Source organism: Cnephaeus nilssonii (assembly GCF_951640355.1).
Source record: "Cnephaeus nilssonii genome assembly, chromosome: 6".
NCBI classification, from domain to species: Eukaryota; Metazoa; Chordata; class Mammalia; order Chiroptera; family Vespertilionidae; genus Cnephaeus; species Cnephaeus nilssonii.
Genome location: NC_137077.1, coordinates 1,960,119 through 1,976,969, shown reverse-complemented (window position 1 = coordinate 1,976,969; position 16,851 = coordinate 1,960,119). Strand labels below are relative to the sequence as shown.

General features: G+C 63.2%; 1 protein-coding gene across 2 annotated transcripts in view; it reads right to left on the bottom strand.

Moving 5' to 3' along the window:
- PHF21B (PHD finger protein 21B) overlaps window positions 1-14,372 on the bottom strand; it is a gene marked incomplete at both ends in the record, with an annotated part of 45,793 nt that extends 31,421 nt beyond the window's left edge. Inside the window, 2 exons of one of the 2 annotated variants that reach the window (XM_079775251.1) lie at window positions 13,384-13,449; window positions 14,319-14,372. In XM_079775251.1, the coding sequence (XP_079631377.1) occupies window positions 13,384-13,449; window positions 14,319-14,372 (120 nt within the window). Of the gene's footprint in view, window positions 1-13,383; window positions 13,450-13,630; window positions 13,649-14,318 lie in introns of those variants that run through there. The other variant, XM_079775252.1, reaches the window with a different exon arrangement.
- Between the last annotated feature and the right edge of the window lie 2,479 nt (window positions 14,373-16,851).

The following is a 16,851-nucleotide window of genomic DNA, read 5'->3' as shown; positions in this document are numbered from 1 at the left end:
AATTGGCCTTTACTGCCCGAAGCTTCCAAAGAGAGGGGGAGACAGAGGGGAAGAGATAGGGGACTGGGGACGAGGGGGAAGGGAGGGAGGAGGGAGGAAGGGAGGGAGGGAGGGAAGGAGAGAAGGAGGAGGGAGGGAAGGAGGGATAGAGAGAGGGAAGGGGGAGGGAGGGAGGAAGGGAGGGAGAGAGGGAGGGAGGAAGGGAGGGAGAGAGGGAGGGAGGGAGAGAGGTAGGGAGGGAGAGAGGGAGGGAGGGAGGGAGGGAGGGAGGGAGGGAGGGAGAGGGGGAGGGACTGTCACAGTTGAGCCTGTGCCATCTCTTAACCACTTTTCCTGTGTCGTGTCGGCCCCCTCAGGAACACAGCCTCCTGCAGCCCCTGGCTGGAATGAGGCTCCTCAGCACCCTCAGAGGTCTGAGCTCCCCACTTCCACTCCCCAAAGTGGGGTGCTTGGATCTCTTCCCAGACCTGGCCAGCATCCTGTGCTGCTGGTCTGATTCCCAGCACCTCTCCAAGGCCCGCAAGGGCCGGCGCCGGGAAGCCAGGCTGATCCACACGGAGCAAGCAGCCTGGTTTGCAGACGAGGAAGCCGGGCGCTGCGATGCTAAGTAAGTGCCCAGCACTGTGATGTGTAAGGCGGGACCCAGGCCCCCGGCCCCCCGCCAGGCCCGCCCTGCACCTGTGCTCCCTCGGAGGTGGGGGAGGTGGCCCTAAACCACGCCACCCGGGCACCAACAGGGAATGGGGAGGGCTCCGTCTGCTCAGGGACACCCGGCGGCATTTCTGAGGGTCTGGAGTGGGAGCTGAAAGGGGGGCCCGGAAGGCCACGCCATGGAAATGCACCGGTTACTCCGGCGATGCTGCCGACCTCCTCACCCCGCACAGCCAGCCACGGGCTCCTGGTCCCGGGGCTGCCGGGGACCAGCTCCCAGCCACACACCCCCAGGGCTCCCTTTGTGTGGCAATCACCCCCATCGCCCACAGCCTAGACAGGACGGAGCGTGGAAACCCAGGCTCTCCCTGGTTCCGCCAGGCCTGGCCTAGACCTCGCTGCCCTCGCCTAGCCTCGGCGTTCCTGCCCAGGCGAGAGGCGCTCTGGGGTCCATCATGGCCATTTCCTGTCAAGCTTCCTTTTCTCTCACGGCAGAAGGAGCGAGCGAGCGAGCGAGTCCATAGGACTGCAGCCACCTTCGTTGGGCTGAGACGGTTCGGAGCAGGGAGCGTGGGGAGGAAAGAGGGGTGAGAAGAAGCACGGGCATCCACCCTGAGCAGGAACGTCCTTGCTGTCACCTGAGATGCTCTCAGCTGGACCCATTTCACAGATGAGGAGCCTGAGGCTCCGAAGGTCGTTGAGCCACTGCGAGAGGATGCCGGGCGACCCAGAACCTGTGTCCTGCCCACTCCTGCGCGGCACCAGGAGCTCAGCCCTCCTCCAGCAAATCTCCCGCCTGGCATCTCATAGCCGCTGCTGCCGCTAGGCAGGGCCCACATGGGGCGCACGCGCACGCGCACACACACACTCACACTCACACACACTCACTCACACACACACACACTCACACTCACATACACATAACACACACACTCACACACAAACACACACACACTCACACACACACTCTCACACACACTCACACACACACTCACACTCACACACACACTCACACTCACACACACACACTCACACTCACACTCACACTCACTCACACACACTCACACACACACACACACACTCACACACACACACACACACACACGCGGCCGTTGGTTTTCATTAATTTCAGACTGTGTGTGTTTGGGGCAGTTATGTGTAACCAGGTTTCCAGGGGCGTTTAGGGTTAATTATGATTCCATCTAGAATCAGTGCTTACTTCTCAGTGCTCCTTCGGGAGGAGTGCATATTACAGGAGCGGCAGGGCCGGGCCAGGGAGCAGCTCCGGGGCTCCGAGGGGCCGGAGCCGGGAAGACGCCCGCCCGTGACCGCAGACCAAGGCCGCAGCAGCAGGAAATGAGGCTCCAGAGGACAAAACCAAGCCGGCCTGGCGAGCCGAGGCAGGACGGGAGGCCGTGCCAAACCCAAAGGGCTGGCCGCTACCCGTCTCGGCGCTGTGGTGGCTCCCGGGGGTGCGGCATCCGGACCACCGGGCCCGGGGAGCCCGCCGGCCGGGGTGGAGGCTGCAGAGGCCGCACCGTGAGTGGCAAAGACCCCGGCTTTTCCGCCCACAGGACGCCCACGCATGGTAACCACATGCCAGCGCCCATTCACCCACGTCAGCTGCTGCTACTGAGCGAGAAGACGGGACTCGGTCACACCTGCGGTGACTAGTCACCAGGGGAAAGGGGAAATAAATCTCTTATACAAAGTCTGGACAAACCCCAAAGCATTTCTTTTCTCTTTTTAACAAATATATTTTTATTGATTTCAGAGAGGAAGGGAGAGGGAGAGAGAGATAGAAACAGCAGTGATGAGAGAGAAACATCGGCTGCCTCCTGCACGCCCCCTGCTGGGGATGGAGCCCACAACCCGGGCATGTGCCCCGACCAGGAATCAAACCGTGACCTCCTGGTTCCTAGTTTGACACTCAACCACTGAGCCACGCCAGCCGGGCCACCACAACTATTTCTAAGGTCCATGTTTTTACGGTCAATGCAAGTCTCTGCGTTGGGAGACATGGGAACACACGCACACCCTCCATACAGTGCACACGAAGTGGCCAGCGGGCTCCATGATGCCTGGCTGGGCTGTGTCCACGCTCACCCATGCCCGTGTCCCCGGGGCAGAGGTCTTCCAGGGCCGAGAGCCGGCGGGAGACACCCCAAGCTCCCTAAAACACAGTGACGTAAACACTAAGGCTCCCCAGCACGTGCACACACACAAGGCACGTGCACATGTGTGCGCACACGTGCACACAGGCACAGGCACACACATGCACACAAGCACAGCATTCTGCAGGTTACAAACGTGCCTCCCCACAAGGCATTTAATCCCCGCCACGCGCCTCAGAGGCAGGGAGGCAGGGTCCATCCTTGTGGCCACTTTACGGATGAGAGAACTGAGGCTGCGTGAGGATAAGTGACTTAGGCCAAGTCAAGAAGCTCCTGGGAGGAGCGGGTGGGAAGAGTGGCCTCCACCCCCGCCCAGGGTCTCCCCTGGCCGCAGGGCACAGGGGCTCACGCAGGGCCTGAGGCGCACACTTCCACGGCCTTCTGCGTGTTCTAGAGCCGTGGTCGGCAAACCGCGGCTCTTTGGCCCCTTGGGTGTGGCTCTTCCACAAAATACCACGTGCGGGCGCGCACGTACAATGTGATTGAAACTTCGTGGCCCAGGCGCAGAAGCCGGTTTTCGGCCTGGGCGAGTCTACTTTGAAGAAGTGGCGTTAGGACACTCAAGGGGCCAAAGAGCCGCATGTGGCTCGCGAGCCGCGGTTTGCCGACCACGGGCCTAGAACCCTCCCCACGCCCCACAGGCTGCTGACTGCGATGAAGATGTGCCAACGTCCCGGCTTCCAAATTAGTGCCCTTGCAGGAAAGGATCCAGATGAAAACACCCAAACCAGGGACAGAACCCGCACAGGACGGCGGGCGGCCCGCAGCTCCGGGGCCGGAACTCCTGGAGGGCCGCCCGCCCGAGGCCCGGCCTCGGTCCCTTCCAGCTGGTCCCCGGCGCCAGCCACCAGCCGGCCCGGGCCCGGCTCCCAGCGCCGTGTCTGTCTTTTTCATCCACTAGACAAAGCCCACGAGACGCAAACAGCCTGGGGAAGCGGCACAGCCTCCCTCCAGCCCGACGGGGGCCGGGGGCCGGGGCTGGGGGATAAATTACTGCGCGCGCCCAGCTGCAGAGGATGTAATAAAATGTGTTGCTAAGATACAAGTGCCCAAGAAGTTCATTAAAGGACACTTTAAGCCGCGCTGCCAGATCTTCTCCCTTTAAAGGCCGCTGATTCGGTGCCGGCCTGTTTATAATTAGATCCGCAATACGGATGCGCGGCCCCGTTCAAACCACTCGGCGAACTCGTTAATAAAGTAACTTCCACGAGGCGCCGCTCCGCCATCGACTCCGCTGACGGGCGGGCGGCCGGGCATAGGGGGCGTGGGGGGTGTGGCGGGCATGGGGGGCGTGGGGGGCATGGGAGGTGTGGCGGGCATGGGGGGCGTGGGGGGCAGTGAGACTGTTCTTTCCGGAACTGGACTGAGCTCCACTCACTTCTCCGGAGAGAGGACGGCTCTGGGAGAACCTCCGCGGCCCCTGCACAGGAGCGACCGCTTCTCTGCAGGAGGGGGCCTGGGGCGCAGGCATGCCGGTTCTGGGGTCACAGCAGACACCCTTGTCGGAACCTCAGGCCACGGCCCTGCGCCTTCAGCTCTCGGTCTAGTTCCGGGCACGTGGGCATCCTGTGAGCCGGGGGTGCCTGGGGGACGAGACTACAACCCGCAGGACAGAGCCTGAGCCGTGAAGACGGGAGCGGGAGACGGGACCCAGCCCTGCGGGAAGGGGAAGGGGAGGGGAAGGAGCAGGTGACCAGAGAGGGTCATGCGGGGGAGGGCACGGGGGCCCACACGTGGGACCTGGCCCGCGGTTTCTTCGGCCAAAGGTCTTTGAGCCCCGCCCACGTCTAGGCCTCAGGAGCAGCCACAGACGCGTGGTTTCTGGCTTCGCTGGAAAACTCCAAGGAGCGGACACAGGGGTGGGGCTCGGCCCACCAGGACGGCTCGGGCCGCAGCGATGGAGTTCACGGTCCGGTGGGAGTCCGCAGTCCGGTTGGAGTTTACGATCCGGTTGGAGTTGGAGGTCCGATTGGAGTTTACGGTCTGGTTGGAGTTGGAGGTTGGGTTGGAGTCCGCGGTCCGGTTGGAGTTTACGGTCTGGTTGGAGTTGGAGGTCCGGTTGGAGTTTACGGTCTGGTTGGAGTTGGAGGTCGGGTTGGAGTCCGCGGTCCGGTTGGAGTTTACGGTCCGGTTGGAGTTGGAGGTCGGGTTGGAGTCCGCGGTCCGGTTGGAGTTTACGGTCTGGTTGGAGTTGGAGGTCGGGTTGGAGTCCGCGGTCCGGTTGGAGTTTGAGGTCCGGTTGGAGTTTGAGGTCCGGTTGGAGTCCGCGGTCCAGTTCTACATCACCTCAGGCTGTAAGCAGGCGGGACAGAATCCTCGGTCTCAGCGTTTCTGAACCACAGAATCTCAGCTCCCCGAGAACCTGCTGGTCTCCCCTCCAACCAGCCATGTGCTGCCTCTCCTCCACGGATCGGGCCGGTTTGAGGGCAAAGGTCTCAGAAGCAGCACATCCATCCCTGGACATCAGGGAACCCTGACGCAGTGAAGTCAGCCTTCTGGTAGGTCCCAGCTTCTAGTCAAAATCCTGCTCCTCAGATCCAGTGCGGCCAGGGGTCACTGGAAAGGCGGGGGTCAGTCATGCCGGAGAGGACAGCCCCCAATCCCTGCCATCAGCCGGCCTCCTCTCACTCCCTTTCTTCTGGCCCCTGGAGACATCAGGCCCCGCCACAGGGCCTTTGCACAGGCTGCTCCCTGCGCCTAGAGCACGCTTCCTGCCGAGGGCACAGGGCTCACTCCTCCGACCCCTGCAGCGCTGCCTTCTCAATGAGGCCCTCGACCATTCATTTAAAATAGCCACTGCCCCCCTCTACCCGCCCCCCCAACACACACACACACACACACACACACACACATACACACACGACCCCGCTCTACTTCTCCGGAGACCACTCACTCCGGAATTCACCTGTTCATGTATCACCTGTCTCTCCCTGAGATTTGCCATGTCTCAGGAGCCTGTCCCGTCCCCTGCGGAGCCCCAGTGCCCAGTGCCGCTCGCACCGAGCAGGTACCGAGCAGGCACCGAGCAGGCACCGAGTAGGCACGTGCTGGACGTCACGACTCCACAGGAGCGGCGATCACTGGTGCCATCGCCATCTGAGCACCGTCCCCTGGACACGCGCCAGCTGTCAGGCCCGTGGGCACTCAGGGGAGACACGCCCGAGGGCTGGAGGCACAAGGAGCGCTGCCCCTGCTCCATCCTGTCCCCGACACGGAGCACGCGGGCACCCCATCCCAGCTCTGGCTCCTCGCGCCCCCCCTTCCCCCGCGTGGGCCCACTGCCAGCACCTGCAGCCGGACGGCGTCCAGGGCCCCTTGGCTCTGTCCACACTGACACCGGGGACTCCGTGGTGCCAGCTCTCCTGTCACACCAGGGCCGCCCTTGGAGGGGCCTCGTGAGCACTGTCCCCCGGGCAGGGGCCGCCGGGAGCAGGCCGCTGGCGAGAGGGGTGAGGAGGGCTGCCGGCTGGTACCTGGAGAGGCGGGCCAGGCACCCGGCGTGTCGGCGGAGCCCTGATCACCACCGAGCCTCCGGCTGGCGGGCTGACTGCGGGGAATGCTGCTTGGCACTGGAGCCTGCACCTCGCATTAACTTCTGGATCACGGGCTCTCGTATGTATTTATTTTTAATTGCATTTTCAACTTCATTTACATGCACAGATTGGCTTTCCGCCTGAATGACATCAAAGAGAAACACAGCTCCCTGCTCCCTCCGGCCCCCGCCCCATCCCTGCCCTTTCTCTCTCCCGCACGAAAGCCTCTCCCCACTGCTGACAGCGTCCCTCAGACAGCCCGCTGGCGTGTCCCCCCCACAGATCCCCCTCTGCTGCTTCCAGTAACTTTCTGCTGCCTCCACTCGGGAGACGGAAAGCATCACTACTTTTCCTAAAGGGCCCTGTCACCACCTCTCAGCACCTCTCCTGTGGGAGGTGACTCGTCTGCCACGTGGAGACTCCGAGAGCAGAGCCTCCTGCTGCCGGGGGGGGGGGGGGGGGGGCTGGTGACGCAGGAGGGCAGCTCATGCAGGACAGCACCTCCCACGCAGGGGACACCGTCTTGGGCACGTAGCTTCCGGAAGCCATCTCCCGCGGACAGAATTAGCAAATAAACAGGCCTGAGGGCTGTGGGTGGGGTTGGACCGAGTCCCGGGCTCCTGGCTCCCCCGGTGCGTGGCGCCCACACTCAGGGCCGAGCGTCCCACACGTAGGAAGAAAGCTGGACGGAGGTGCCCCGCCAGGACCGCTCGCCTCTCACGCCCTGTCCTTTAGGTCATCGGGTCGGTCTGGAGACACAGGCCCTCGTGTCCACCGAGCCCAAGTTCAGGCCCTGGTCCTGGCTGTGGGCGCACCGTCCGCGGAGACCAAAGCCACCGGAGGCTGCTGTCCGCACCAAAGCCGCAGGCGCCCGCCTCCTCCAGGCGGTACGGCTCTGGGCACCGCGGCTTTCTGCAGCTCGGGTGACTGTCAACAAAGCAATATTGGCTACAGCTCCCACCACCCGGCTGCCGGCTGCGCATCGGGAATCAGCCTGGCACGCGCAGCCCGCGGCCTCACAAACCCTCGGGACCCCGCAGCCTGGAAAGCGGGTTCTCCACTGAGACCAGGACCAGCCACCTGCCCTCCTCCCTTCCAGGGGGCTGAGGGCTCCCCTCAAACCCGGACAAAATATTACACACACCCCCGATATACTTCCTTCTGCTGCGCTTTAACCACACCACCCAGGTGCCACGCAGAAAACCCCGTGCGGCCATCTGAGACCCCACGGGATGCCCGCCTCTGAGACGCACGGACACGGGCTGCGACCAGAAGCTGCGTCCGCAATTTCTCCCGCACCCAGGACGCTGCTGGGACCCAGGACGCTGCTGGGACCGAGCGACAAGTAACTGTCCTTAAGGAAGCACGTTTGCGCCTTTGGAGAGCAGAGGCCATTTCAGAATGAGAAGATGCCTCCACCTTAAAGTGTAAAGTCACAGCAGTAATCAGAAGAAAAGCGGCAGCCCCACCAGCGGGTCTCAGGAGGTGGCGAGAGGAGCGGGGAGGGTGGAGGAGGCGGATCCGGGGGCTCCTCACAGACGCAGGGGGTGAACTTGCTTGGGGTCCATCCAAACCCCCACCTGCCGCTGGCTCAGCCGCTACCCTGCAGACCCCTCCCTGCGTCACACCCTCCCAGGCAGGGGCACCCCCCAGGCAGATGCGGGGACTGGGTGCAGACCAGGGCCCCCTCCCGAGTTCTGCGACCTTCGACCTTCGACCACAGAGTGAAATTACCCCCCATTATCACAGCGTCTCTGACAGACGCCAGCCACTCTTGCCTGCACGTGGGCCCTGAGAAGCTACGAGACGCCAGGCCTCTCCGGTCCCTGGTGGAAATGCCGTCACCTCCCCCACACTCGGCGTTGGCGTGGGGTTCGGATCAGGTCGGGGTCAGGATCGGGACGCCACGCAGCTCCTCCGCCCGCCAGCTGGGGTGTCCACAGGCCCGCAACCTGTCCGGGCTCCGGCCTCCTCCGAATAAAATGGAAACTGAGAACCGGCCTTCCTGGCAGGGCTGTGTGTGGTGAATGAGCCGGTCGGAGGGGCCTGGCTCGGGGTTCGAGTCAGACAGGAAAGCTGCGGGGGAGCAGACCATGTCCAAGGCCACTTGTTGAGGACGGGCTACGGGCAGAGCCTCTTTCCTGAGCGCGTGCCCCGCGCCAGCACCCGCCACCTGGTTGGTGGTGCCTCGCTATTCGCCTTCCTGGCGCTCTTCCGGAGGGAAATCAAATCCGGGGTCTGGTCCCCTAAAGCCCTGTAAATGCCCCAAAGCAGCGGGAAGCCCCGCCTCTCCCCAGAGTTGGTTGAGCCCACAGACACCCCCAAAGGCCTCCTCCAGCCCCGAGTGACCAGCCCGTGGCAGGACGCTGCCCCGCCACAGGGGAATGAGGCCGGCTGCGGCGGGCGCACCGGGCGGCAGCCACGGTCGGCCTGGGCGCACACAGGGAGACAGAAACGGCACGGAGCCCGGGCTCGGTTCCTGACCCAGGCGCTGGAGCAAACACCTGGGAAAACTCACGGCAGTCACGTGGCCAGCCGCTCTAGAGGCAACGTGGGGTCACGAAGTGGTCATCACTCACCCCCCCCCCCCCCCGAGAGGTGATGGAGGGAGGGACCGGGGCGAAGGCAGAGGGAGAGAAGGGCCCCGGGAACGTGGCTCAGGAGGGTGTGGGCCCAGGACACTGGCCATGCGAGGGGCAGTGGGTGGCCAAGGGCACGCAGGTGGCAGTGGGCGAAGCAGGACCAGCCCCGCTGTCTCGATCCACGCTCTTTCCCGCAGAGTATGCAGCGAGGGGTGCTGGGAGGGGCAATTCTCTTTAACACGCAATGACGCCGGATGAAAACCTAGCCTCCTGCCTGGCCGGTGTGCTCAGTGGTTGAGCGTCGACCTATGAACCAGAAGGTCACAGGTTGGATTCCCCATCAGGGCACATGCCCGGGTTGCAGGCTCGATCCCCAGTGTGGGGCGTGCAGGAGGCAGCCGATCCATGATTCTCTCCCATCACTGATGCTTCTCTCTCCCTCTCCATCTCCCTTCCTCTCTGAAATAATAACAATTATATATTTTTAAAAAGTAGCCTCCTGGACAGGAGCAGACTCAGGAAGAGAACCTGGGAAACGTCTCTGTCGCGCAGGGCTGCAAACGTCGGGGAGCTCTCCGAGGGAGCCTGCCCCGCAGCCCCCGTGGCGGACATTTCCAGGGAGGAGCCCCTCTGGTGTCCAGCGTGGCGGGTGACTCACAGTGAAGACACGATTCGGCGCCCGGGCGCACACCACGTACATGATACCCTTCCAAAAGACATAGCTTTGCTGCTGCAAATGAGGCCAGCCCCTGAGTCCAGAGCCTGCACATGGACAGCTGGGGCGGGGCGCAAGGCCCCAAGCTCGCCTCCGGGCTCTCGGGCTCGCTCTGCCACCAGCACGGCCTGCAGCTCCCACAGCAGGCTCCTCTGGGTGACGCTGAACTCGCATGAAGTTCAGGCCTGGAGGTGCCTCCTACACGTGGCACCCAGTGAGGTGCGGAGAACGCCACCGAGGGAGGAAGCCAGCCCTCCGGTATTCGGACGGGTCTGTTACTTACACAGAAGTGCTTGTCACTGACAATCGAGATAAAAATGTGACCGCCTCCCTGCGTGTGCTGCAAACTCACGGCGTAAAACCACTGGAGCGACTAATGGAGTCTTCACACATCAGATCTCGTTAAAGAGGGGTCCTGGCTCCTCCAGAATCCAACCCGGCCCAACCCGGCCGCGGGGCAGCCACCCCTGGCCACGCCGCCCGGCCACTCTCGGCTGGGCCACAACTCAGCTCTCACCAACTCCCCACGCCTCCTTCTCCTTTAAAGAAGAAACACGAGCTGTTTTCAAATGGCAGGGTCCTGTGGCAGCTGGTTGCCTTTAAATCCCTTCGTCCACCAAAGACAGGAGTCACACAGACTCTGTATCTCTACTTCTGATCAACAACCAACCCGTTTACTTAGGAGTCCTTGATAACATCTTTAAACACTTGTGCATGTTTCTAGAAGTAACTGGGGGGGGGGGGGGGGGGCGCACAGCACCAAGGGTATGAATGGGAAACTGATAGCTTCCCACCACGAGATGTTGCTCCGCGGCGATTGCGTTTCTAACACGTGGATAATGGGGTCATCCGTTCACTTACTATCTGGCTCATCACCCACGTGGGCACTTTTAATGGAAACGTAACCTTCATGTCCCACGTTCTGAGTGGGAGCAGCACAAAACCATGTCTGTCTCGGCAGGTGCACATGGTGGGAGTTTCTCCCCCCGCAAACCTATCCATGAACACTGCCTTTCCGTTGTGTGGAGTTAAACACAAACTCTGAAATGCCGGCTTCTTCAGCCCTGCTCCCACATCTCAGCTCCTCCGGGGCAGGTCCGGGGTGACCAAGCAGAGCCGGGGTGTAGCCCAGAATCACCTCCAAGAGCTGGTTCATCCACCTTTCCCCAGCCAAGCTGCCAATCACCACTAAACTCTCCCAAGCAGAGAGAGAGAGAGAGAGAGAGACAGAGAGAGAGACAGAGAGAGAGACAGAGACAGAGACAGAGAGAGAGAGAGAGAGAGAGAGAGAGAGATATGGAGAGAGACTCGGGTAAATGTTAAGTCTACCCAACTCATTTCATAGGTGACCTCTGAAAGATTTCAGCTGGGAGCCTGGGAGAGAGAGGCAGCTTTATTAGCATGCTGCACCAGGCTCCGGCCCCCTCCCCCCCTTTTATGAGCCCTTGTTATATAAAATGCCACAAAGGGGAAAGGAAAAACAACACACTTACAGTTACAAACACAAGTCCAGTCGGCCCGGCCAAACCCTGACGGCTGACCAAAGGTTATTTTTAGTCATTTAAAAGAAAAACACTTTTAAAAAGCCTGAGAACAAAAGTTTTCGTTGTTGTCTTTCTTAAACACATACACACACACAAACATGGAGGTCCATCCCCTTCACAAGCATCCGTCCCCATTCACATTCCGTCCCCATTCACACTTAAAGGCGAAGGCAGCCCGGGGCGCACAGCTCCGTCCTGGGAGGCGCACATTTTCCAGCGTTTCCCTCGCCCTCCGAATTCCGGCGTGGCAGACCAGGAACAGCTCCTGTCCGCGGCCATCGCGGGGACGTCAGCGGCCTGGGGACAGTTGCTACAATCCAGAAGGAAAGAGCGAACCGAAGCTCGGGGAAGCCGCTCGCAGCAGTGAAACTATTGCGCTGCAGCAGCACACAGAGATACGTTGTCGCCATAAAAGCAGCGGGATTAGCGGATTGTCTCTCTTTTAAATCTTCTTCTAAAAGTCAACAACTTGCCGTTTTTTACCCAAGTGGAAAAAAAAAAAGAAAAGGCTTAGTAACCCTCCGCTATCACACGGCGCCAGATTCGGTGGTGGTTTCTTTTTTTAAAGTATCTGATTTGATTCTACGCGGTGATTAAACATCTTTGTGCTCCGCGGAGAAGGGGCCTCCAACCCCTCCCCCTCCAAAAATGGCCTCGAAGCAATCAAAATGGTAATGCGGGCCTGGGTCCCCTCCCCCCGCGAACTCCCCGACTTCGCCGGGGCCGCGCGCCGGGCCCCCCTCCGGCGGGAATGGAAGCTTCCACTCCCGGACGGGCGCGCGCGGCCGGGAAGGGGGCCGCGGCGCCGGCAGAAAGGGGTTAATGCTTTCGTCCCAACCCTCCCGTCCGGCCCGGAGCCCCCAACCGGCGCGGACCCGCGGCGGGGAACAGCCATCTTTCTTTCCGCAACCCCCGGCCCCCGCCTCCTGCGCACGCTCCCTCCCATCACTTTTCAACTTTAAAGACTCGAAATGAACGCCCAGCCGCCGAGTTCTCCCTCTAGAGTCGCCGCCACCCCCGCCAATCTCCTCCGTCTCCCGCTCCCCCGCCCCCGGCGAAAATTCCTCCGGGGAGGGGTATCTGATCGGCCGCCCCGCCTGGAATGGGGAGAAACGAGGGGGCCGGATCTGCGGCAGAACCGGGGCGGGGCGGGCGCGGGCGCTGTCCAAGTTCGGTGCTGACGGCGCGGCCGGCATTCCGAAAGAACTGCGATCGGATGCCAGGGGCCGCGGAGGGCGGGGGCGGGCCCGCGGGGTGGGCGGGGGGAGGGGCAGCGGGGAGGGGCGCCGGCGTCCCCGCCCCCGCCCCCCTGCCAGCCTCGGAGTCCCGGGAGCGCCATTGGCTGCGCCGCTCAAAGTTCTCGGCTCCGGGCGGCGCGGGGAAGGGGCGGGAGCGCGAGTGCGGGGCGGGGAGGAGCGGGGAGGGAGGGGGCGAGGGGGCGAGGGGGCGGGGGCGCGCGGCCGGCCGCGCTCCGGCGGCGGCATCTGTTCGTGGTGCTGAAACCCCGAGCGCTGAGCTCAGCGCAACTAAGTCACAATGGACAACTTTTCCTTCCGGGAGAGCCGAGCGGGCGTCGGCGGCCCGGCCCCCCACCCCGTGGGGAGCGCCTCCTGGGTCCCCATCTACACCTGACGCCCGCACACCAAAGTTGGGGCCGAACTGGGGGACCCCGGGGGCACGTTTCTTTTGTTCCCGGGAGCTGGCGTCAGGTTCCAAGAATAAAAAGTGATGCCGGAGAAGTGAGGGGCGGGGCGCCCGGAGGACCGCTCTGTACAGAAAATGTGCAACGAAACCCAGAAATCGCTGCCAAGTAGTTTGGTGTCAAGGCCCAAATCACCGTCCCCTCTACCCCTGCCCACAAGCCAGCGGGAAGTGGGGGCCCGGAGCCGGGAGAAATGCCCACGTTCCCCAAACATGTCACCAACGCAAAATGGACGCCGGCTGCTCGCCGCCTTTTAAGTGCAGCCCCCGCCTTTCGGCCACTGCACCTTCCCCCTCGGCCTCTGAGAACCCGGCTCTTTCTTTCCAGAAAAGGGGGCCCGGGTAACTTCGAGGATGGCGCACGGACTCCTTTGGGAGTCTGAGCGCGCTGCGCTGAGGCCGGCACTTTTTAGGGTGCCGCCAAAGTACCCCGCGACCCTCCTCCCCGCCGAGGCGGGGGTGCGCGCAGGCCAGCTCGCTTACTTGTTTGTCGCTGAGCGCGGCGATCCGCGGCTGCCTCTCGTGGAACTGCTTCTGGAGGTCGCCGTTCTGCGGAAACACGGAGGGGGCTCAGGCTGGCAGCCAGGGGGGGTCGGGTGCGCCCCGAGCCCCAAGGACCTCGGCCCCGGCCCTGCAGCCCGCGGGGCCAGGCCGTCCGCAGCGCGCCCCGAGTTCCCCCGCCACGTCCCGCACGCGCAGCGGCCCGGCAGTGCCGCGCGGGGCCGCTTACCTGTGGCTGCCGCCTCATCGGGGCAGCTCGCGGGGCGGGGCGGGGGCCGAGGCCACCCGGCGGCGCGCCCCGAGCCGTGCAAGTTTGCAGGCCGGGGTGCGTGTGCGAGTGAGCGTGAGTGTGAGTGTGTGCCGGAGGAGGGGGGAGGAACAAAGAGCCAAGTAAACACGGCGAGTCCGTGTCGAGCGATGCTCATAAATATTCAAGTCGCGTCCTAATCTCCCCAACACACACACGCGCACGCCGCGAAGCCGCTCGGGCTCCGGCCGCCACGCCGCTGCTCGCCCCGCAACCATCGCCAAAACTACTTTGGCAAACTGTGCAGGGTGGCACGGGGGTGGGGCCCCGGGGGGTCGGCGCACACACTCGGACAGACCGGGACAGGCTCACGAAGAGTTCCCACCCGGCACCCTCAGTCCTGCGGGACCCGTGTCAAGAACGAGAAGACACCGGGCTCGGGTCTCGTAGGCCCCCGACCCCCCTGCCCCCCCCCCAACTGTAAAGGATTGCAGGGTGGAGGGGTAACCCAGCGGGGTCCTGCAGGTAGTTACTCCCCCCACTCCGGGGGCAGGCTCAAGGAGGAGTCCCCGCCGGAACCTTCAGTGGAGCAGACCCTGCGAGGAGGAACGGGACGCCGGGCTCGGGTCTCTGGAGCCCCCACCCCGGCCCAGGGCCCCCGGCCGCCTACCTGGTGGCGCGCGAGTTCCACGGCGAGCGCCTCCGGCCGGCTCTGCAGCTCCATCCCGGCAACTTGGGCAGCACTTTGCGCTCACTTTGGCCCCAGCTCCCGATGAGTTGCACGGCTCCGCGGGGGCGAGAGCGGGCGGGGGCGGACCGGGCCTCCCGGGATGGGGGACACGAGCCCCCTCCCCCACGACCGAAAGGGAGGGCGGTTAGCGAGGGGGAAGAAAGGCGGCCGGGCGCCCCGGCTCGGAGCCCGCGGCCACCCCAACTCTTCAGGATGCCCGGCGGCAAGTTGCGCCGGCTCCCCGGGCTGCCCGAGCCGCCCGGCGCATGGCCCCCCCGGCGCCGGGAGCCCCGCGCAGGCCGGCGCGCGCCCGCCCCTCCGCCGCCGCCCCCGCCCCCGCCGCCCCCGCGAGCCGCCCGCCGGCAGGGACTATATTTCCTCCGGCGCGCGCGCCTGGATCTCGCTGGGTCTCGGTAAAGTTGTGCCTCGGCTCGATGCTAATTCGGCAGTGCCCGGATGGAGCGGCCCGGACGGCGGGGGGCGGGGCCAGGGCCGGGGCGGAGCCGGAGCCCGCCGCTCGCCCCGCCCCCCGCCCGCGCTTGCGCACTGCCGCCGGCCGCGGCCCGGCGCCCCGAGCTGAGAACAAAAGTGGCACCGAGGGGCGCAAACTCGCCCATCCCCGGCTTGGGGCGCCCGCGAGGCCCTCCTCCTCTTGCCCTCCTCCCAGCCAAACCCGAGGATAACAGGGCGCCCCCATCGCCCTCCTCCGGGGAGCCCAGCCTAAGGCCAGGGTTAAGGACACTTATGTCCATTTTTCATTTCTTTTCCCCTCTGGCTCTCGCCGGGCCCTCCACTCCGGCTCCCTCTTCCCCCCCCTACTTTGTGGAACTTGTCTTGCACCCCGCCTGCCTCCCGCACACCAGCGCGGCCACTTGGAGATGAAACTAGTCCCGTGCCAGCCGCCGCCGCCGACCTGTGGTTCAAAAAGCACGAACATGCATCTCTTCACTCCTCCTCTAATGACTTTTTCACACTCACATTAAACTCTCAACAGATGCACTGGACTTTTTAAGACTTTTGTTAAAAATCGTAAACGTGCCGGTCAATGTGACATAAAACAATGATAACTACAGCCGCGGAAATCACATTTCTGAACTCCCACAGCCGGGAGGTTAAGGTCTCCAAGCCCAGGCCCGTGGATTAGCGTGGAGGACTTCCCATTCTAGCCAATTCACACCGAATGCCTTGTGCCCTGTGGGTAGCGGCCAGTTGGTGCAATCATACTTTAAAGTAAACGTTCCCACTGGTGGGCCATGACCACTTCCTACTCCTCCACAGCACAGAGCGCCCGGCACACACACCCAACAAATGCCCCTTTCACCCCTGCCACCTGCCTGCCACCCATTACGCCAGGCTCAGCAGAGCCTTGGGCATTTTTTTCAGCTGGGCCCCCAATGGAGTTCTAGACTCAGTGCCAGTGACATGCGTGTTTGTGTGTTGGGCTCCCTGAACCCGGGGCCTGTCATCCCTGCCCTGCTTCAGGGAGGGCTCGCTCAGGGAGGGAGCTGGTTAACTCCGCCTGTTCCACCTGGTGTAGCACCCACCAGGGAGAAGCAGGACTCACCACGTGCAAAACAAAAAGGCTCACGCTAGGGGCCCCAGAAGGCCCTGGCTCCTTCCATTCTGGGTTCAGCTCAGATGGTGTCCCCCTTCTCAGTGCGTGTGCTGGCCTGGCCGCCAGCCTGGCCAAGTGGGCTGCCCAGGGGACCAGGATTCCGGGAGCCAGAGAGAGGGCGCTTAGGAGAAGATCCCACTGTAATCGCTGTCAAGGTCGCTGGCTTTTTGGTAAAAAGTTACAGTAATTTCATTGGTCGCACATGTATTGAAATCAACGGAGGGCGTATTCAGGTTCCTCTCTCTGCGGACCAAGCCAAAGTGCACGGGGAGGTAATAGCTGGGGAGTGAGTGAGGAGAGTGAGGAGGGCCTGGCTTCCACTCACCACCCTGGGGTCCTGCTAGGCATCTGGGGTGTGAACAGAGGCGGGAGCCCCCGAGGAGGGAGCCCCATTCTCACTGACAGGCTTCACACTCCATCCAGTCACTGACTGCTGCAACCCCCCGGGGCGGGGGTGACAGTATCCTTGTCACCCGCAGTCTGCATGGGGAAACTGAGGCTCAAGTGGCTGGGTTACTTGCAAGTCACCTAGTTAGTGGGTGTCAGTGGGGAATCCCGATCCTGGCCTTGAAGCTGGGCTCCACTGGGTTCAAATCGCAGCTGTGGGGGCCGGGACGTTTCGGGACCAGGCACCCAGGGAGCCTGGGTGCAGAGCTGGAACGCAGGGTGGTCTGGACACAGGTGTGATGGGGAGGAAGGCGGTGGCTGGGGTTTTTAGCTAGAAGCCAACCATGAACTAGGAGGCAAGAGAGAGTGTGGCTGGGAGATCACCCCGGGGGTGACCCCAGGAAGCACGGGGTGTGGAGGTGAGCTGGGAAGAAAAGGAAGCCCAGCAAGGTGGGTAAGGAGCAGCCACCT